General features: G+C 42.1%; 2 protein-coding genes across 2 annotated transcripts in view; both read left to right on the forward strand.

Moving 5' to 3' along the window:
* The window catches only part of LOC144695768 (zinc-binding protein A33-like), a 176,420-nt gene extending 157,582 nt beyond the window's left edge, over window positions 1-18,838 (forward strand). Inside the window, exon 7 of the transcript XR_013580014.1 lies at window positions 18,828-18,838. The gene's annotated coding sequence lies outside the window, so the exon portion shown is untranslated. The remainder of the gene's footprint in view (window positions 1-18,827) is intronic.
* The window catches only part of abcf1 (ATP-binding cassette, sub-family F (GCN20), member 1), a 75,939-nt gene that overhangs the window by 5,000 nt on the left and 49,096 nt on the right, over window positions 1-21,843 (forward strand). The window contains exons 4-6 of the mRNA XM_078566737.1: window positions 1,301-1,430; window positions 3,010-3,041; window positions 15,991-16,104. Of these exons, the coding sequence (XP_078422863.1) occupies window positions 1,301-1,430; window positions 3,010-3,041; window positions 15,991-16,104 (276 nt within the window). The remainder of the gene's footprint in view (window positions 1-1,300; window positions 1,431-3,009; window positions 3,042-15,990; window positions 16,105-21,843) is intronic.

Consider the following 21,843-nt stretch of genomic DNA (forward strand, 5'->3'; position numbering starts at 1 on the left):
CAGCCTTTGGCCTTGTAGCTAATGTACTAATGTGGCTGGTACAGTTACATATCGTGTCAATAGTGACCCTAGAATATGTAGGATTTAGTGCTGTTAATACTGTTGAATGTCATGGGGAAGTGTTTAGATACTCTTTTATTGATGGTCATTTCCCACATGTGTGGCATGAATGTTATCCAGGTCTTGCTGCATGTGACTACAGACTACTTCATTATCTGAGGAGTTGCATGTGGGACTGAATACTGTAAGCATCAGTGAACAGTATCTGAAAAGTGGCGAATGGTATTGAGCACTGTGTGGTCATCAGCAAACAATCTCGCTTCTAACGTTATGATGGAGGAAAGCCCAAACCTGAATGTTGTCCAGGTTTTATGGCACGTGGGCACCTGCTGCTTCAGTATCCGAGGAGTTGTGAATGGTACTGAACACTGTGCAAACATCAGCGAACATCCCCATTCCTGATCTTATGGAGGGAAAGTCATTGAGGAAGGAGTTGAAGATGTTTGGTCCTAGGACAGTACCTTGAGAATTGGAACTGAGAATGATTGGCCACCAATAACCTTCCTTTCTGCTAGATATGACTCTTAACCAGTGGAGAGTTCCCCCTGATTCCAATTGGCTTCAGCTGGGGCTCCCTGTTGCCACAATCAGTCAATTGTTACCATGATGAAAAGGCCATCACTCTTGCCTCACCTCTGGAATTCAGCTCTTTGGTCCATGTTTGGACTCAGCTATAATGAAGTTTGCAGCAGTGTGTGTCCCATGGAATCTGACTGTTCATATGTTCATGCTACTCATGCAATTACTGGCTGTCATCAACCAAATCTGTCAGCTCTTCACACACACAGATGTAGGATCAGCACTTCAAAAACAATTCACTATGTAAAGTGATTTAGGCATTTCAACAATATTATAAGGTGCTTATATAAATCATTGTCTGTTGACTCTGCTGTGTCAGCCATTGAATCGAAGGTGAGGTGGGACTAAATGCAAAACAAGCTGTTTCACTACAAAACAGTCTATTTAAAAAGCTGCCACCTGCAACAGATAGAACTCGTGCCCAATCAGCAAAGCTTTCTGATGAAAGCAGCAAAATACCCTGAGTGAGTGAAGTATATAATAGAAATTGTGTGTAAAGTCACTTACAGCAGTGCAGCCTTGAGATGTGATTGATTCCGTTCCTGCTGCAAATAGTGGGGTCATCATATGCTGCCCTTATAAATGCGACTACTACTTTCTTCTGTATAGCATCATTCTGCTCTAATGATTTCTGCTCATTTGTTTTGTCTCTGCTGCACAGCAACAGAAGAAAAAGCGTGATAAGAGAAAAGAACGGAATAAGAAGAAAAAGGATGAGGATGTTGAGACAGTGATTGAGAACCTGAGTAAGCTCTCAGTGCCAGACAGTGATGAGGAGGAGGAGGAGGAAGGTGAGCCGTGCTGGGAACGTGACTTTGGGGGATTTGGCACAGATTGCTACAGCTTCAGAAGCTTTCAGCTGGGGGTGCCAAACCTAGGGAGAAGAAAGGAGGACTAAAATGCTAAATAGCTTTAAAAACTTAAGCAAAACTGGCATTAAACTTGTTGCCACTTTGAAGAATAATTGAGTGTATGAATTATTTTAATAAGCCCACTTGTGAGTAAAACACTCAGTAGTATAATTGTTGATTTTAATCTTTCAAAATTGAGTTAAGCGGAAGGAGCATGTTGAGGTGTGGGTGAGGCCAATTTCAGGTGATGAATAAAGAATTTTGTAAAATTTATGATACAGTATAAAATACAATATAAGCTTGCTTATAAGGTACTTGTTTATATAGTATTGTGCATAATTTTTAAACATCAGTTTGGGTTCAATGATAGCTCTCACCTCTCAGTCAGAAGATTGTTGATTCAAGCACTGCAGCTTGACCTGAGCAGTTTGGGGTAGTATTTGTGACTGGGATGGGGATGCAATGTCAGAAATGTTGTTAAAAGTTAAATAAAGAGTTGTTAAATGAAGGACCCTCGGCCCTTATATGGTTGAATGAAGAATTTCTTAGTACTTATTCTAAGGAGAGCACACAGTTTTTTTCTAGTATCGTGTCCAACATTAGCAAAAGAAAATTAAATGGTGATTTATGCCTAAGCTTTAGGAAGGATAGGAGGGTCCTTGCGGACGCAGGGGAGATTTACCAGAATGGTTCCAAAGATGAAGAATTTTGGTACAAGCTGAGGCGGTTGAAGCAGCTGAGGTGGTTCTCAGAGCAAAGATTGAGGGGGGATTTGATAGAAGTTTACAAGATTATGACAGGTTTTGATAAGGTAGACAATGAAAAACTGCTCCCATTAGCTGATGGTACAGGATTGGGGGGCACAGATTTAAGGTTTTGCGGAAGCGATGCTGTCTACAAGGATGGTTGAAATGGTGATGATGAGTGATTTCAAAAGAAAACTTGAAGGAAGTAGACTTACAGGGCTATGGGGATGAAGTGGGGGAAAGCTGGCATAGACTCAATGGGTGGAGTGACCTCCTGTGCTGTAATATCTCTTCAATTCTATGACTTGGAGAACTGCCTTCTCTTTTTAAATGGTGTAGGGGATCAATTTTCCTGATTTTCTTAACAAAAGCCTCGTCACGACAAGGGTTAGGCGTAATGGGGAGTGAGTTCAGGCAGCACTCTAGGGATTGGGTTGGGGAGGAGGTGAAGACAAAGTTACAGGACTGGATTGTAATCCTGAACTGGATTTGTGGCTCTTGAATGTATTCAAGATGCATTTTGAAGAAATGAAATTCATGCTTATTGTTCTGCTAGACTCTGAAGCAGCTTTAATTTCTGACACTGCTGCATTGCTTGATCAGTTCATCAGATTCGCATTGATTATCTGCAATGGCCACAGTCCCGTAGTCAGCTGTTAGAGATTGCATAACTTCTGCAGGGAAATGAAGCAATAAACTGGGGATAAAGCTCCCTTATTTGTGTGCAAGAAAATCTGGCCCAACTCTCATGTGTGTTTTCCCTTCTTCTGCAGTAATAAAACCAGGAAGAGGATGCAAAAAGATGGTAAGCAATGTATGACTTGGCGCAGCTACTTGTTTTCTCTTTAAAGTTGCAACTTAGTGAAAGAGAAGGAGATGGGAGAGGAATCTTTGTCCGAAGTGATCTCCCAACTTTTCTTTCAAAGTTTAGCATAAATGTATCAACCTTTGGGTGCAATGGCCTGTTTCTGTGTTATAGTATTCTCTGGTTCTAAGTTGTTAAATTGGAAGACATGCTTTTTCTTATAGTGGGAACATTACACCATTTAAAGGTGAGAATGTGTTGGCTACAAAATCTTATTGTTGGAAATCCTGGTAATTTATTTCATTGGTGACCACGAACAGATTTGGTAGGAGCTTGTAAACTTTCAGCTCCAAGGCAGAAGAAATCAGTGTAAATGACTTTTTTTCTTTTTTATATTTCTAATTTTAAATGTGATAGATATATTTTGTTCATGGGATGTTAACGTCGCTGATGAGGCCAGCGTTTGTTTCCCACCCCAGTTGCCCTTGAAGGTAGTGTAAAACACCACCTTGAACCCCTGTAATCCATGTGTGTTTGTCCCAGCAAGTGAAGGAAAGACCGATATATTTCCACGTCATTCTGGTGTGTGGCTTGGAGGGAAACATGGAGGTGGTGGTGTTCCCATGGGTTTGCTGCTCTTTACCTTCAAGATGGTAGAAGTCGTGGGTTTGGATGGTACTGTGAAAGGAGAGTTGGCAAATTGCTGTGTACATCTCGTAAATGGTACACATTGTTGCCACTGACACCCGTGGTGCAGGGAGTGAATATTTAAGTTGATGGATGGGGTGCCAATCAAGGGGGCTCTTTTCACAGAATCTTTACAGTGCAGAAGGAGGCTATTCGGCCCATCAAGTCTGCACTGGCTCTTTGAAAGAGCATTCTATCTAGTCTCACTCCCCTGCCTTACATCCATAACCTGGCACATTCTTCTCAGATAGCAAGCCAGTTCCCTTTTGAATACCTTGATTGAATCTACCTCCACCACCCTCTCAAGTCCCAGATTCCAACCACCCTGTGGGTGAAAAAAATGTCCCCCTTATCACTTTTATTCCTTTTGCCAACTATTTTGAATCTGTGCCTTACAGTTTTTGATGCCTCTTATCTCATTTTTTACCCTGTCTATATCCTGCAGGATCTTGAATAACTCTGTCAAGTCTCCTCTCACCCTTCTTTTCTCCAAGGTAAACCGTCCCAACATCTCCAATGTATCCTCATAGCTACAATTTCTTATCCCTGGAATCATTCTTGTGAATCTCCTCTGTACCCTCTCCAATGTCTCTCATCCTTCCTCAAGTATGGTGAGCAGAACTGGAAGCAGTTCTCCAGATGAGACCTATCTAGTGTCTTATACAAGTTCAACATGATCTCCTTACTTTTGTACTTGATGCCCCTGTTAAAGCCTAAGATACTCTATGTTTTATTAACTGCTCTCTCAACGTGCCCTGCCATCTTCAATGACTTATGAACGTATACACTGAGGTCCCTCTGTTCCTGCACCTGGAGAATCTCCCTTTATTTTATACTGTCTCTTCATATTCTTCCTGTCAGAATGAATCACCTCACACTTCTCTGCAATGAAATTCATCTGCCACTTGTCTGTCCAATCCACTAACGTGTCTATGCCCTTTTGAAGTTCAAGAATATCCTCATCGCAGTTGACAACATTTCCAATCTTCGTATCATCTGCAAATTTTGAAATCATGCCCTGAACATCACAGCCTAGGTCATTAATATATATCAGGAAGAACAAGGGTCCCAACATTGACCCCCTGGGAGCTCCATGACAAATCTTCCTCCAATCTGAAAAGCAATCATTTATAACTACTCTTTGTTTCCTGTCACTCAGCCAATTTCTTACCCAAGTGCCTATTTTCCTTTTTATTCCATGAGCTACAATTTTGTTCACAAGTCTGTTGTGTGGCACTGTATCATATACCTTTTGAAAATCCATATACACTACATCAACAGTGTTGCCCTTATCAACCTTCTCTGTTACCTCCTCAAAAAACTCCAAGTTAGTGAAACATGATTTTCTCTTAATGAATCCATGCTGGCTTTCCTTAATTATCCTGCACTTGTCTGGGTGACTATTGATTTTGTCCTGAACTAGTTTCCAGAAGTTTCCCAACCATTGAAGTCAAACTGACTGGTTTGTAGCTGCCAGCTTTATCCTTGCACCCCTTTTTGAACAATGGTGTAACATTTGCAATTCCCCAGTCCTCTGGAAGATTATGACTGGTGCAGCTGCAATTACCACTCTCACTTCGCTCAGTACCCTTGGATGCATTTCACTCGGTCCTGGTACCTTATCTATTTTAAGCAAAGATAACCTTTCCAACATCACTTTCTCAATTGTAAATTCTTCAAATGTACCAGTTACCTCCTCTGGGTAGCATCTTTCTTTGTAAAGACAAATGTTAAGTACTCGTTTAATACCTCCGCTATTTCTCCTGCCTCCACGTGCAAGTCCCCTTTTTTTATCCCTAATCGGCCCTACGATTTCTTTGGCTACCCTTTTGTTATTTAAATGCTTATATAAGACCTTGGGGTTCCTGTTTATGTTACCTGCCAACCTCTTTTCATGCTCTGTCCTTGCTTTTCTTGTAGTTTTTTCACTTCTCCTCTAGCCCTTCTGCACTCAGCCTGATTCTCCATTGTATTTTCTACTTGACATCTGTCATACGTGCACTTCCTTTTCATCTTCACCTCTACCTCTCTCATCATCCAGGGGGTTCTGGATTTATTTGTCTTATCTTTCGCCTTCAAGGGAATATACTTCTAAATTGCTGCGATACTTTTTCTTTAAAGGTGGTCCATTGTTCAGCCACCGTCTTGTCTGCTAACATTTGGTTCCAACTCACTCGACTCAGATTCTCATCCCATCGAAGTTGGCTTTCCCCCAATTAATTATCCCTGCTCTGGATTGTTCCTTGTCCTTTTCCATGGCCAACCTAAACCTTATGATACAATAGTCACTGTCCCCTAAATGCTCTTCTACTGACATTTGATCCACTTGGGCCAACTCATTCCCCAGAGCCAGGTCCAACAGTGCCTGGCCTCTCGTTGGACTGGAAACATACTGCTGCAGAAAATTATCTTTAACACATTCCAGGAACTCTTGCCCCACTTGTCCCTTTGAAGTATTCCTATCCCAGTCTATATTTGGATAATTGAAGTCCCCCATTATAATTACTCTATAATTCGTGCATCTCTCTGTAATTTCTTTGTAGATTTGTTTCTCTACATCCCTTCCACTATACGGTGTTTTATTCACTACACCGATCAATGTTAATGCATCTTTTTCATTCCTTATCTCCAGCCAGAGAGACTCCGTCCTTGTTCCCTTTGCAACGCCTTCTCTCTCCAGTACTGTAATGCCATCTGTAATCAGTATTGCTACTCTTTCCCACCCACCACCCCCACTATTTTCTTCCTTTTCCGTTTCTCCTAAACATCTTGTACCCAGGAATATTTAACGCCCAGTTCTGCTGTCCTTTGAGCCGGGTCCCTGTTGAAGCAATAATATCATAATTCCATTTGTCAACCTGTGCCTGTAGTTTGCCAATCGTATTAACCACATTCCATGCATTCACTTCCATGCACATTTACCCTGATATGAGCTTTTTTACTTTTCCCCCTTACTCTGACCCAAGCTAATGAATTACCATTGCCTACTCTACTTCTATCAAACTCTCCAAGTATTCTCTTTACCTTGGTACTACTCTTTGACATATCCTCCTTACCAGTTAATACTTCTCTACCTCCCACTGCCAGTTTCCCTCCCCTCCACTCTGAGCTTCCCCTCAGGGTCCCATCCCCCTGCCAATCTAGTTTAAACCCTCCCTAACAACACCAGCAAACCTCCTGCGAGGGCATTAGCCCCAGTCCTGTTAAGATGTAACCCATCCTCCTTGCACAGGTCCCACCTGCCCCATAACTGGTCCCAATGCCTCAAATCTAAAGCCCTGCCTCCTACTCCATTACTCCAGCCTCGTATTGAACTGCTCAATCTTCCGAACTCCCTAAAATCTGCTTTCAGGAACTTGTCCCTTTTCCTACCTATGTCATTGGTCCCAATATGAGCCACGACTTCTGTCTGTTCACGTTCTCCCCCCCCAAATAAATGTCCTGCAGCCGTTCTGTGATGTCCTTGACCGTGGCACCAGGGAGGCAACATATTATCCTGGATCACATCTATGGCTGCAGAAACACCTGCCTGCTCCCCTCACTATGGAATCACCTACCACTATAGCACTTCAGTTCTTCCTGCTCCCCTCCTGTACAGCAAAGCCACCTGTGGTGCCACGAATTTGGCTCTTGCTATAATCCTCTGAGGCGTCGTCTTGCTTACCAGTATCCAAAATGGAGGAATGGTTAGAGAGTTAGAGAGTCTCAGGAGATTCCTGCACTACCTGCCTGTTTCTCTTAGATACTCTGGCCGTCATCCATTACCCCTCTGCCTGTGTACTTTTTTTGTTTTGGATGATGTCAAGCTTCTTGAATGTTGCCACAGATGCTTTAAAAGATGTTTCCCCAAAGTCGCCCATGAACAATGTATTTGTATGTGAGTGTGTATATCTTATCCTTGGAGTGAGTGAGTCAGTTAAAAATAACCCAGCAGCCAAGTCTTTTTCACTAAGGTTAATTTATTTCATGCTATTGCTCTGGAAGTTACTTTTTTTTAAAAAAAGTCACTAATGCATCCATAAAGATTAGTTATAGTTGAAGATAAAAACAATGCTTATAAAAATGAATCAGTTCAGTTTCTATTGTTCGGTGCAGGCATGGTATTTTTGAGGTTGCATTGTCTGAAATGAAGGTTTAGAGGTTGTAGGATTGTCTCAGCAGCTGCAATGGCTTCTATAGTTTAAGCTTAGATGGAACCCGGATATGGGGAAGAGAGAAGGTTCCTTGCCCCTGGTTCTGCAGGTGCAGCACTTTCAAAGTGCCCAGTTACTTGCAGCAGAACCCTTGCTGTTTTCTAGATGCCTTTCTCTGTCTATCCTTGTTGAGAAGCAGTTTCTGTTTCTCTGAAGATATTTCAAGATGGTTCTGTCTCTAAGCAGCAGGCTCTGCCTTTCCTATACTTTTAGCAGGCAAGCCAAGATGGCTGCTGTATCAATGTTGAATCATGTTCCAAATAAGGTGAGTGGTAATTCCATTACAGTTTTGAATTCCCAAATGCCTTTCAAGCCTGGACTCCATTGTTCTTGTAGGGAAGCCATCACTCGTGGAAATGCTTATTAAATTTCAAATGTCTTTTTAATCGACCTTGAGTAGTCTGAGCTACCATCTGGCTAGTAGTGGTCAAAACCACAAGAGAGGTCATTTGACCCCAGAGTCCATTTTGAAAACAGTCTTTAAACTCAAACCAAGGGTTAAAAATGTAACCTTTTGAGCAGTTTTCTAAAAATTTGTAATATCATGACTGCCCATTGTAACAATGTTGTTTAAGCTGCATTCATCCAGGAACGAGGAGAGTATTCCATCATTCGTGACTTGTGCCTTATAGATGGTGAGCAGGCTTTGGGGAGTCAGATGGTGAATTACCTACCGTAGAATTCCCAGCCTCTGACCTGCTCTTGTACCCCAGTATTTTAATGACTGGTCCAGCTAGCATTTTGGTCAATGCTAGTTGCAAGGATGAGAAAATGTGAAGTTGTTCACTTTAGCAGAAAGAGTAAGAGAGCAGAGTATTGCTTAAACAGAGAACGGTTGCAGAATTCCAAGGAGCAGAGGGATCTAGGTGTTCTAGTGCATAAGTCCCAAAAGGTACAGCATGTAATCTAGAAGGTGAATGGAATTCTATCCTTTATTAAATGAGGAATTGAGCATGAAAGTAGGGATGAAATGCTTCAGTTAAACAGAACATTGGTGAGGCCACATCACGAATACTGTGTGTAGTTTTGGTCTCCTTATTTAAGGAAGGATGTAAATGCATTGGAGGTAGTTCAGAGGAGGTTTACTAGTTGATACCTGGAATGAGAGGGTTGTCTTATGAGGATAAGTTGGATATCTGGGCTTGTTCCACTGGGATTTAGAAGAGTGAGAGGTGTCTTGATTGAAGTATATAAGATCCTGAGTGGTTTTGACAATGTGGAAAGAGTGTTTCCACTTGTGGGTGAGTCCAGAACTAGGGAGCACTGTTTTAAAATTAGGGGCCACCCATTTAGGACAGATGAGGAGAAATTTTTTCTCAGAGGATTGTGTGACTCTGCTTCAGAAGGTGGTGGAGGCAGGGTCATTGAATATTTTTAAGGCAGAAGTAGATTCTTGTTAGGCAAGGGTTATCAGGATAGATGGAAATGTGGAATTCGAAACACAAGCAGATCAGCCACGATCTTATTGAATGGCGGAACAGCCTCAAGGGGCCGAATGGCCTACTTCTCCTATTACGTATGTTCGTATGTGTTGATGGTAGTGCTATTGAATGTCAAGGGGCGATGGTTAGTTCTTCCTTGTTGAAGAAGGTTATTGTCTTTCATTTGTGGGGCACAAATGTTACTTGCCAATTATCAGCCTAAGCTGAATGTTATCCACATCTTGCTGCTTGTGGACATGGACTGGTTTAATATCTGAGGAGTTGCAAATGGTACTGAACACTGCAAATGTCAAAGAACATCCCCATTTCTAATCTTATGGAGGGTAGGTCATGGATGAAGCAACTGAAGATGGTAGGGCCTAGTGTCACTATCCTGAGGAACTCCTGTAGCATGTTGAGATGATTGGCCTCAACCAAAACCACCTTCCTTTGAACTATGCGTGATTCCGACCAGTGAAGAGTTCCCCCCTCCGCCCCATTCCCATTAACTTCAATTTTGCTAGGGACCCTTGATGCCACAATCAGTCAAATGCCATGATGCCAAGGATGGTGACTCTAACCTCAGCTCGCTTGCATTGGATACGAATTAGGAGCAGGAGTCGGCCATTCAAGCCCTTGGCTCCACCATTAAAATCGTGGCTGACCTGATTGTGGCCTCAACATGAGACAAAATTAAATTTTGTACATAAGCTCAACTTTCCTGCCAGTGTGGCACTTCATGTTATGTCTGCCTGTAGTGTTTTCTGTCAGAAACTTGCCTATTATTTATTTAGCTCTTGGAATCCTCAATCCTTTGACATCAGGTTGGGTTGCACTTGCTTAAGCTGGTTGTCATATGCCTGATGTAGTGGGTATATTGATGCCTTTTTTCACTCTGTTTGGCTTCTATATTTAATATTTCTTTGATCATCTGTTGGAGATGGTTCAACTCTATTCACCAACTCCTCCCCATAGCTTTTTGAGTGATTACCCCCTTCTTCCTTTGTTCAACCATTGCTCAAATATGAACCAGTAACAACGAAAGCATAAAAACAAAAAACTACTGCGGATGCTGGAAATCCAAAACAAAAACAGAATTACCTGGAAAAACTCAGCAGGTCTGGCAGCATCGGTGGAGAAGAAAAGAGTTGACGTTTCGGGTCCACATGACCCTTCAACAGAACTGAAGTATAGTTAGGAGAGGGGTGAAATATAAGCTGGTTTAAGGTGGGGGGCAGGGGGAGAGAAGTTGAGGGTGGGGTGGTTGTAGGGACAAGCAAGCAGTGATAGGAGCAGATAATCAAAAGATGTCACAGACAGAAGGATCAAAGAGGTGTTGAAGGTGGTGATATTATCTAAGAAAAGTGCTAATTAAGAATGGATGGCAGGACACTCAAGGTACAGCTCTAGTGGTGGTGGGGTGGAAAGACTGACAAGGTATTAGTTGTAGATTTAAAAATAATGGAAATAGGTGGGAAAAGAAAAATCTATATAAATTATTGGGAAAAAAAAGGGAGGGGGAGGAAACGGGGTGGGGATGGGGGGAGGGGGAGTTTAAGATCTAAAGTTGTTGAATTCAATATTCAGCCCGGAAGGCTGTAAAGTGCCTAGTCGGAAGAAAGCATAGTGGATAGCTTGGCCATTGGTCACTGCAAAATTCACAAGAATTTCCTGGGAAACTCCAGAAGAGCTACCCAATCTGAGTCATCCCTGGAAGTACAGGAATTTTCCATTTCCATGATGTTTCTGGTGAAGCCCAACATTGGAAACTAATTTGAGGGGTTTCATGAATTTTTTTGAAACCAAAATGTCAAACTAAATTCGAATGAGACTATTTAATGCGATTAATTTGAAACAAAAAGGTATCCTGAGAATTTCCTTCTCTATCAATTTGTCTTGTCTTGCTTTTCATCTATCCTCATTCAGAGGGTTGCCGCACTGTGAACAATCTTTCTCCACTGATTCCTCTTCTCCTTTGCCCCAACTGCTGTTCCTTCACTGTCGCTGGGCCAAAATCCTGTCCTATAGAGAGGCTAGTCCATGTTCTTTCGATTTAACGTGTTTTAATTATTCTGCTTTGCTTTATCATCAGCTGCTAATGGACTTTGTGTCCTTTGTGTCTGATAAAAGATAAGGCTGAAGCATTTGCAATAATCTTCAGTCAGAGGTGCCGAGTGGATGATCCATCTCGGCCTCCTCTGGAGGTCCTCAGCATCACACATGTCAGTCCACGTGATGCTAAGAAAAGTCTGAAGGCACTATGGGCCCTGACAATATTCCGGCAATAGTACTGAGGCTTTTACTCCAGAACCGTGCCCCTAGCCAAGCTGTTCCAGTGCGGCTATAACACTGGCCTCTATCTGGCAATGTGGAAAATTGCCCAGTTATGTCCTGTACACAGAAAAGCAGGGCAAATACAACCCAACCAATTACCACCCCATCAGTCTACTCTCGATCATCAGCAAAGTGATGGAAGGGGTGATCAACAGTGCTATCAAGCGCCACTTGCTTAGCAATAACCTCACTGCTCAGTTTGGGTTCTGCTGGGGATCACTCAGCTCCTGACCTTATTACGGCCTTGGTTCAAAAATGGACAAAAGAGCTAAACTCGTGAGGTGAGAGTGACTGTCCTTGACATCAAGGCCGCATTTGACCAAGTATGGCATCAAGGAGCGCTATCAAAACCAGAGTCAATGGGAATTGGGGAGGAAAGCTCTCTGCTGGTTGGAGTCATACCTAGCACAAAGGAGAATGGTTTTGGCTGTTGGAGGTCAATCATCTCAGTTCCAAGACATCACTGCAGGGGTTCCTCAGCATAGTGTCCTAGGCCCAATCATCTTCAGCTGCTTCATCAATGACCATCCTCCCATCATAAGGTCAGAAGTGGGGATGTTTGCTGATGATTGCACCATGCTCAGCACCATTCGCAACTCCTCTGATATAGAAGCAGTCCATGTCCAAACACAGCAAGACCTGGACAATATCCAGGCTTGGGCTGACAAGTGGCAAGTAACATTCCTGCCACACAAATGCCAGGCGATGACCATCTCCAGCACGAGAGAATCTTAACTCTCTCCCCATGACATTCAATTACATTACCATCGCTGAATCCTCCACTATCAACATTCTGGGGGGGGTTACCATTGAACTGAAACTGAACTGGGCTAGCCATATAATTACTGTGGCTACAAGAGCAGGTCAGAGGCTAGGAATCCTGTGGCGAGTATCTCACCTCTTGACTCCACAAAGCCTGTCCACCAAGGCACATGTCAGGAGTGTAATGGAATACTCTCCACTTACCTGAATGAGTGCAGCTCCAACAGCACTCAAGAAGTTTGATAACATTGTAGCCTGCTTGATTGGCACCCCAACCACAAACATTCACTTCCTCCACCACTGACGCACAGTAGCAGCAGTGTGTACCATCTACAAGATGCACTGCAGGAACTCACCAAGGCTCCTTCGACAGCACCTTCCAAACCCGTGAACTCTGCCACCTAGAAGGACAAATGCAGCAGCCAGATAGGAACACCACCACCTGGAAGTTTCCCTCTAAGTCACACACCATCCTGACTTGGAAATATATCGCTGTCCATTCACTGTCGCTGGGCCAAAATCCTGTAACTCCCTCCCTAATAGCATTGTGGGTGTAGCTCAACCACATGGACTGCAGCGGTTCAAGAAGGTGGGTTGACCACCACTTTCTTAAGGGCAGTTAGGGATGGGCAGTAACGCCCGCGTCCCATGAATGAATAAAATAATATTCACAGCAGATGGACTCCTCGTTAATTGGAACCAGAGAAAAGTTATGGTGCATAAAGAGGCCCTTGTGCCTGCACAGCTCATTTTTGTCCTACTTACCAACACTTAGTCTGAAGTCTTGCAGGTTACAGCACTTCAGGTGCAGATCCAGGTATCTTTTAAATGAGTTCAGTATTTCAGCCTCAACCACCAATTCAGGCGGTGAGTTCCAGATGCCCACCACTCTCTGGGTGAAAAAGCTTTTCCTCATGTCCCCTCTCATCCTCCTACCAATCACCTTAAATCCAGGGTGGGTAACCCAACCCGTTGCTCAATTTCATCCGGCCTGCAGCAAGATTTCTAAAAAATATAGACCTATGACAGTAGCACCTTCAAAATAGCACGTATCATCATTGTTATGAATTTGCTTTGGATAAAAGAGTCAGCTAAATTACTATAATAATATTTAATAATAGAATATTAAAATTCAGCAATTGCATTATAACAGCAGGTGAGTTGAACATTTCTATATTCACTCTTAAAAATTGATTTTTGTGTTTATGGCCCGCGACTGATTTTGTCTGTGTGAATGGCCCGTGATAAGAAAATGGTTCTCTACCCTTGGCTTAAACCTTTGCCCCTGGTAATTGATCCCTTACCTTGGGGAAATGGGTCTTTCCTGTCCACCATATCTAGGCCCCTCATACTTTTGTACACCTCAAGTAGGTTACCCCTGAGCTGGCTCTGTTGTAAGGAAAACAACCCTAGCCTATCCAATCTTTCCTCATGGCTGCAATTTTCAAGCCCTGGCAACATTTTTGTAAATCTCCTCTGCACTCTCACCAGAGCAATTATATCCTTCCTGTAATGCGGTGACCAGAACTGTACACAATATTCAGCTGTGGCCTAACCAGTGTTTTATACCGTTCCAGTATTACATCCCTGCTTTTGTATTCAATACTTTGTCCAATAAAGGAAAGCATTCCATATCCTTTCTTCACCACCTTATCCACCTGTCCTTCCCATTCAGGGACCTGTGGACATGCACTTCAAGGTCTCTCACTTCCTCAGCCTCTCTCAATATCCTCCCATTTATTGAGTATTCGCTTGCTTTGTTTGCCCTCCCCAAATGCATTACCTTGCACTTTTCTGGATTGAATTCCATTTGCCATTTCTCCACCCACTCAACCAAACCATTAATATCATTCTGGAGATAGCATTTATCCCCTTCACATTCAACTACACAGCCAATTTTTGTGTCATCTGCAAATTTCCCAATCATGCCTCCCACATTTAAATCCAAGTCATTAATATATACAACAAACAGCAAGGGCCTCAACATTGAGCCCTGTGGAACGCTACTGGAAACCATTTTCCGTTCGCAAAAATTATCCTGTTTTCTGTCAATTTCCAATTTTGGATCCAACTTGCCACCTTCCCCTTTATCCTGTGGGATCTCACTTTTCTGACCAGTCTGTCATGTGGGCCCTTGACAAGTACCTTACTAAGATTCATGCGCACAACATCCACTGCGCTACCCTCATCAATCCTCCTTGTTACTTACTCAAAAAAATTCTATTGAGTTAATAAGACACGATCTTCCCCTAACTAAACCAGGGTGACTATACCTGATCAATCTGTGCCTTTCTAAGTGACAGTTTATCCTGTCTCAGAATTGATTCAATAATCAACTGGCCTATAATTTTCTGGCCTATCCCTTGCATCCTTTTTAAATAATGGTACAACATTCGCAGACCTCCAGTCTCTGGTACCACGCCTGTACCTAGTGAGGATTCGAAAATGATCCTCAGATCATCTGCCATTTCCTTCCTGGCTTCCATTAAAGCCTGGAATATAATCCATCCGGCCCTCGTGATTTATCCACTTTTCAAGGATGTCAGTCCCTCCAGTATGCCCTTTTTCATTATGCTTATTGTATCTAACATTTCACACTCCTCTTTAACGAGAATGTCTACGTTATCCCTCTCCTTAGTGAAGACAGAGACGATGTATTAATTGAGAACCCTGCCCACACCTTCAGCATCAACACATAAGTTACAACGTACATCTCTGATACCTTTCCTTCGTTATTCTCTTGCTCTTAATATGCTGGAAAACATCTTTGGCTTTTCTTTGATTTTACCTGCCAGTATTTTTTCATATCCTCTCTTTGCTTTCCTACTTTTCTCTTTTACTTCGCCCCTGTACTTTCTATACTCTAGGTTTTTTACTGTATTAAACTTTTTGTGACTGTCATAAGCTTCTGGATAACCAGGGGGCTCTAGATTTGGCAGTGCCACCCTTTTTCTTTGTTGGACGTGTCTACACTATGATCGTAGAATCTCACTTTTGAATGCCTGCCACTGATTTGACATTGCTTTCCCTTCTAGTCGCTGTATCCAGTCCAGTTTGCCAGTTCACCTTTCAGCTTTGTAAAATTTGCTTTCCCTCAATTTAGAACTTTTACTCCTACTTTTTCATAATGATGCTAAATCTAACTGTATTATGGTCACTATCTCCAAAATGGTCCCCCACTGCTACTTCATCCACTTGCCCAGTTTCATTTCCTAAGGCTAAATCAAGAATTGCGCCCCCTCTCATTGGGGCTTGTTACATGATGACCAAAAAAGTTCTCTTGAATGCAGTTCAAGAATTTGTGCCCCCTCTGCCCTTCACACTGTTAGCATCCCAATTGGTTTTAATGGAGTTGAAGCCTCCAACTATTAACTGCCCTATTGTTTTTGCACTCAAATTTGCCTACATATTTGATCTTCTAACTCCCTTCCATTATTTAGGGGATATGGAATTGATTACTGAGATACTGTACATGGAATATATGTTCTGTTTAAAATATCAGACTTTTTATCCTTTTGTGTTAATTTTTCCATTTTATTTTTTTATTTGAAGGGTGGGAACGTCTTCGCAGCTCTCGGCCTTGAGCAGAGTGAAGACGAAGACAACAATGAAGACGATGAAGGAGAGAGGCAGCCACCTAAAACAAACAAAAATCAGAAAAATAAGGTTAGTGTCAAATTTGGGGAGAGGAGTCTGAATATGAAGAACTGTGTACTTGTTCTGGTTTGAATGAAATGACACCTTGACCTCTGCACCAAAGGTTCATCTCATATAGATCAGCCTAATGCAATCCACGCAATAGCTGAATGATGCTTCCAGTTATGTCATCTATTTTTTTTTGAAGAAATAGAGTTTGCCTTTTGAGGTCCTTGCTCTGGGACCTTATCAGCATTGTAAATCAGCAACTTCACTCAGCACCTTTATTGCTGATATCTGTGAGCTCTGCCACCAGATGGTGCTGATGATCTACGGTTTTAATATTGAAACTCAGGCACCATGACAGGACACCCATGAACAGTTGTGCCTTTTGCTATTTTCTGCATCTTGTGGGCAACAGTCCTTGCTCAGTAGAGCTTACTTCAGCTATGTCAAAATCGGTCAGTCATGGCATGAAAGAATTAATGGCAGCACAGTTGGATACAATATACAGCATAGAAATGCATCATTTGGCTCAACTAGTTTGTGCTGGTATTCGTACTCCCCCACCAGTCTTTTCCCATTACATCTGCCTCACCTTGGCCTTTCGGCATATCTCTTATGTACTTACCTAGTTCTCTTCAGAAAGCATCTAAGCTATTTTCCCCAACCACTTGCTGTGCTAGTGAGTTCCACATTCTAACCACTCCCTGGGTAAAGAAATTTCTCCCTATTTCCCTCTTGGATTTATTGGTAACCAGTAACGAATATTTATGGCCCATCAGACTGTTCAGATACTTTGCTATGCACAACAACATGAATGGTGAAAGAGCCCAGTTCTCAAGCGACAGTCCTCACTGCCGATGCAGGCATAAATGACTGGGTCAGATGATGAAACCTACACAGTATTGATTTTTGAAACTTCCTCCCTTCCATCTCTCTGTCACAGCTGTTTAGCCTATCTGGTTCCTTGATGGCAGTGCAGTTCTCCAGTGTGGCCTGTTAGTTAGCTGCATTTATGCTTATGTAATTGAATGTTAAAACTCTTCAGAATCCCCTTGTAAATGTTTTAGAAGCTGAGTGTAGGTTGTCCAGCAGCCTTGAATTGTCTGTAACTTTATCTTCCATCCATTGGTATCTATTAGCTGTGGCAATTTAGCTTCAACTATTTTTGTCAGCAACTTTATTTCCCCACTTTAGAATACAGTGAAGACAGCGGATGTGGAAAGGGTTTAGCTGCCTCACAAAAGCAAAGTATTGAAGATGCTGGAAATCTGAAATAAAATATCAAAATGCTGGTCCCAGCATCGATCCCTGCAGTACACCACTGGTCACAGGCTTCCAATCGCAAAAACAACCTTCAACCATCACCCTTTGCCTCCTGCCAATAAGCCAATTTGGATCCAATTTGCCAAATTGCCCTGGATCCCATGGGCTCTTACCTTCTTGACCATTCTCCCATGTGGGACCTTGTCAAAAGCCTTACTTAAGTCCATGTAGACTACATCAACTGCACTACCCTCATCTACACGACTAGTCACCTCCTCAAAGAAAATTCAATCAAATTTGTTAGACATGATCTCCCCATGACAAAGTAATGCTGACTATTCCTGATTAATCCCTGCCTCTCCAAATGGAGATTAATCCTGTCCCTCAGAATTTTTTCCAATAGTTTCCCTACCACTGACGTTAGACTATGCTTCTTTACTACAAAGGTATGTATTTTAGAGGTTTGTTTAAATTACTTTATACTTATTGCTTTTTTATCTTTATTTTATTTTAAAGTTTTCAAATTTTGGTTTATTGTTTTAAAGTTTTAGTTGTTTTATTTATAGATCTATCTTAATTCGCCTGTCCTAAGCTGGTTACTCACACACTGTCCCTTAGACTGAGCACTTACCGGCCAATCAACTTACTAGATTCCTGTTGCTGTCACAGTTGCTTTTTTTCTTTTTCCCCGACTGCTGCCTCACAGCAGCTGAAACATTGAAACAGTACACTCCTCAGCTCCGCTCCGACTCCCAGCAAGGTAGACTGCTCTGCAATCCCTGGCCTGTATTTATACGTGCTCCTTAGTTCCCGACTGTCTCCCGCAGGTCTGCTCCGCACTGACTCCCAGCAAGGTAGGCCGCTCTGCAATCCCCGGTCTGTATTCATAGACGCTCCCAGCTGTGTCCCGCAGATCCGCTCCGTGCTGACTCCCAACAAGGTAGGCCGCCCTGCAATCCCCAGTCTATATTTATAGGCGCTCCTCAGCTCCTGACCATCTCCCATCGGTCCACTCTGCTCCAACTCCCAACAAGGAAGAGCAGAGGAGCTTTCCCTGAAGTATTGGCAAATATTTATTCTTCATCCAACATCGCTTAAAAAAAAACCTAACTCATGGCAATTAGTCAAGGATGGGGTGCGATACAGAACTCATTTTTGAAACTTTAAATAAGAGCAATTATGAGGGCATGAAAGCTGAGCTGGTGAAAGTAAATTGGCAAATTAGGCTAAGGGTTAGATCAATAGAGATACAGTGGCTAATGTTTAAGGGGATATTTCAGAATGCACAGAATATATACATTTCAATGAGTAAGAAAATGTCCAAGGGACGGACACACAATCCATGGTTAACAGAGGTATCAAACTTAAAGAAAAAGCATGCAATTGTGCGAAGGTAGGTGGAAGGCCAGAAGATTGGACAGAATATACGGAATAGCAAAAAATGACTAAAAGACTAATAAGGAGGGGAAAATTAAGAGTATGAGAGAAAGCTAGCCAGAAATATAAGAACAGATAAGGGAGTTTTTGTAAATATTTTTAAAAGAGTTAACAAAGCGAGTGTTGGTCCTATAGAAAGTGAGTCTGGAGAATTGATAATGGAAAACAAGGAGATGGCTGATGAATTGAACAGGTATTTTGCATCAGTTTTCACTACCAAGGATACAAGTAACATCCCAGAAGCAGCTATAAACCAGGAAATGGAAGTGGGGAAGGAAGTCAGGAAAATTACAGTCACCAGAGAAGTGGTACTGAGTAAATTATTGGAGCTGCAGGCTGACAAGATGGCCCTGATGGACTTCATCCGAGGGCCTTAAAAGAAGTGTTTAGTGAGATAGTTGATGCATTAGTTTTAATTTTCCAAAACTCCCTAGATTCGGGGAAAGTCCCATTAGATTGGAAGATAGCAAATGTAACTCCATTATTCAAAAAGGGAAGGAGACAGAAAGCGGGAAACTACAGGCCAGTTAGCTGAACATCTGTCGTAGGGAAAATGTTAGAAGCTATTATTAAATAAGTTATAGCAGGACACTTGGATTAGCTCAAGGTCATCAAGCAAAGTCAGCATGGTTTTGTGAAAAGGAAATCATGTTTAACCAATTTCTTGGAGTTCTTTGAGGAAGTGACATGTGCTGTGGATAAAGGGGAACTGGTGGATGTACTGTACTTAGATTTCCAGAAGGAATCTGATAAAGTGCCACATCAAAGGTTATTGCAGAAAATAAAAGCTCATGGTATAGGGGGTAACATATTGGCATGGATAGAAGATTGGCTGGCTAACAGGAAGCAGAGGGTAGGCATAAATGAAATAGAAACAGAAAATGGCAGAAAAACACAGCAGGTCTGACAGCATCTGTGGAGCGAGAAACAGAGTTCACGTTTCAAGTCTGTATTCGGGCCAAATGGACTCAAAACGTTAACTCTCCACAGATGCTATCAAATCTGCTGTGTTTTTCCAGCATTTTTTTTAGATTTCCAGCATCCGCAGTATTTTACTTTTATCTTAGTAGGCATAAATGGGTCTTTTTCAGGTTGGCAAGATGTAACGATTGGCGTGCCACAAGTATCAGGGCTGGGACCTCAACTGTTTACAATTTATATAAGTGACTTGGATGAAGGGATGGATGGGGTTGCCAAATTTGCTGATGACACAAAGATAGGTAGGAAAGTAAATTGTGAAGAGAACATAAGGAGGTTACAAACAGATATAGATAAGTTAAGTGAGTGAGCGAAGATATGACAGATGGAGTTTAATGTGGGAAAATGTGAAATTGTCCATTTTGGCAGGAAGAATGAAAGAGAAACATTATCTACATGGTGAGAGATTGCAGAGCTCTGAGAGGGATCTGGGTGTCCTAGTGCATGAATCACAAAACGCTCGTATGCAAGTACAGCAAGTAATTAGGAAAACTAATAATGTTATAATTTATTGCGAGGGGAATTGAATTCAAAAGCAGGGAGGTAACGCTTAAGTTGTACACGGCATTGGTGAGACCACATTTGGAGTACTGTGTACAGTACTGGTCACTTTATTTAACGAAGGATGTAAATGCATTGGAAGCAGTTCAGAAAATTTACCAGACTAATACCTGGAATGGGTGGGTTGTCTTGTGAGGAAAGGTTGGACAGGCTAGGCTTGTATCTGCTGGAGTATAGAAGAGTAAGAGACGACTTAATTGAAACATATAAGATCTTGGGTCTTGACTGGGTGGATGTGGAGAGAATTTTCTCTTGTGAGAGACTCTAGAACTAAGGGTCACAGTTTAAAAATAAGGGGTCACCCATTAAAAACAGATGAGGTGAAATTTTTTCACTCGGAGGGGAATGATTCTTTGGACCTCTCTTCCTCAAAAGGTGGTGGAAACAGAGTCTTTAAATATTTTTAAGGCAGAGGTGGATAGATCCTTGGTAAGTAAGGGGGTTAGAGGTTATTGGCAGTAGGTGGGATGCAGATTTCAGGTTACTATCAGATCAGTCATGATCTTGTTAAATGGCAGCGCTGAATGGCCTACTCCTCTTTGTTCATATGTAACTTTTGAAATGAGTATGTGCAACATTGGAAGACAATCCAGCTCTGCAAAATATTTCAAGAAGGAAGGGAGGGAATTTAGATGGAAAGTTAATTGGATTTATCTTTTGGAAGCAGTTTTATGTAAACTTCTCTGTATTTTTTACAAAAATGTTTTTGTTCCTTTTCTTTCCCTGGCTCCTTTCCTTTCCTGGCTTCTTTCTGCATTTACAGACTGCATTGAATGCGAATGTGGATAGCCAGAAACAAATCAAAAAGAAAAAGAGTGAGAATTTTGAGGGTAAACCACAGGTAACATGTCACTGCACAAGAGGCATGTATTTGGCATGTTGCTCACTGGAGTGTATCAGAGGATCCCTCGATTCTGTTTATAGCTTCTCCCAACTCTCACCTCACTACCACCACCACCTCCCAATGAGGGAAATGATGTCGGGCCTGTAATCTGAGGTAGATGGAGTACTTTTCAAACGGCGTCTTTTTATAAGGAAAATAATAATTTGGCTAAATATTCTTGGTTCATTTTAAATAGGTTAATCATGTTCCCATGGACAGAAGTCCTTGGGTAGCATCACCCTCCCTATTGGGCTTCTCTGGTGATGCTTTATTGTAAGGGATGTGGGGGTGAGTGGTAGCTGTCCCGCCCTGCACAATCTGCTCCCAAGCAAGCTACTAAGCTTGGTATATGCATTTCCTCATTTGAGTTAGTTACCTAGGAGGCAAGCAGCTTTCTGGCTGATCTCCAACCTGCCCTCCCAATCCCACCAGCCCATTTGCCAAGTTTTGATAACTGCTTTCACTAGAGCAGCCTAGCATACGGGGAGAGTATGCTTGAGAATCTGTATAACTGATAAATGTGTAATTGATAAAATGTATGTTTTTAAAAAGCAAAAGCAGATAGCCTGTGTTTTCCTTTTCCTTTAACCAAGGGACAATGGTGTTTCTACTAATAGTTTGCATGTGTTTGAGCACTTGAA

Source organism: Cetorhinus maximus, chromosome 21, assembly GCF_964194155.1.
Source record: "Cetorhinus maximus chromosome 21, sCetMax3.hap1.1, whole genome shotgun sequence".
NCBI classification, from domain to species: domain Eukaryota; kingdom Metazoa; phylum Chordata; class Chondrichthyes; order Lamniformes; family Cetorhinidae; genus Cetorhinus; species Cetorhinus maximus.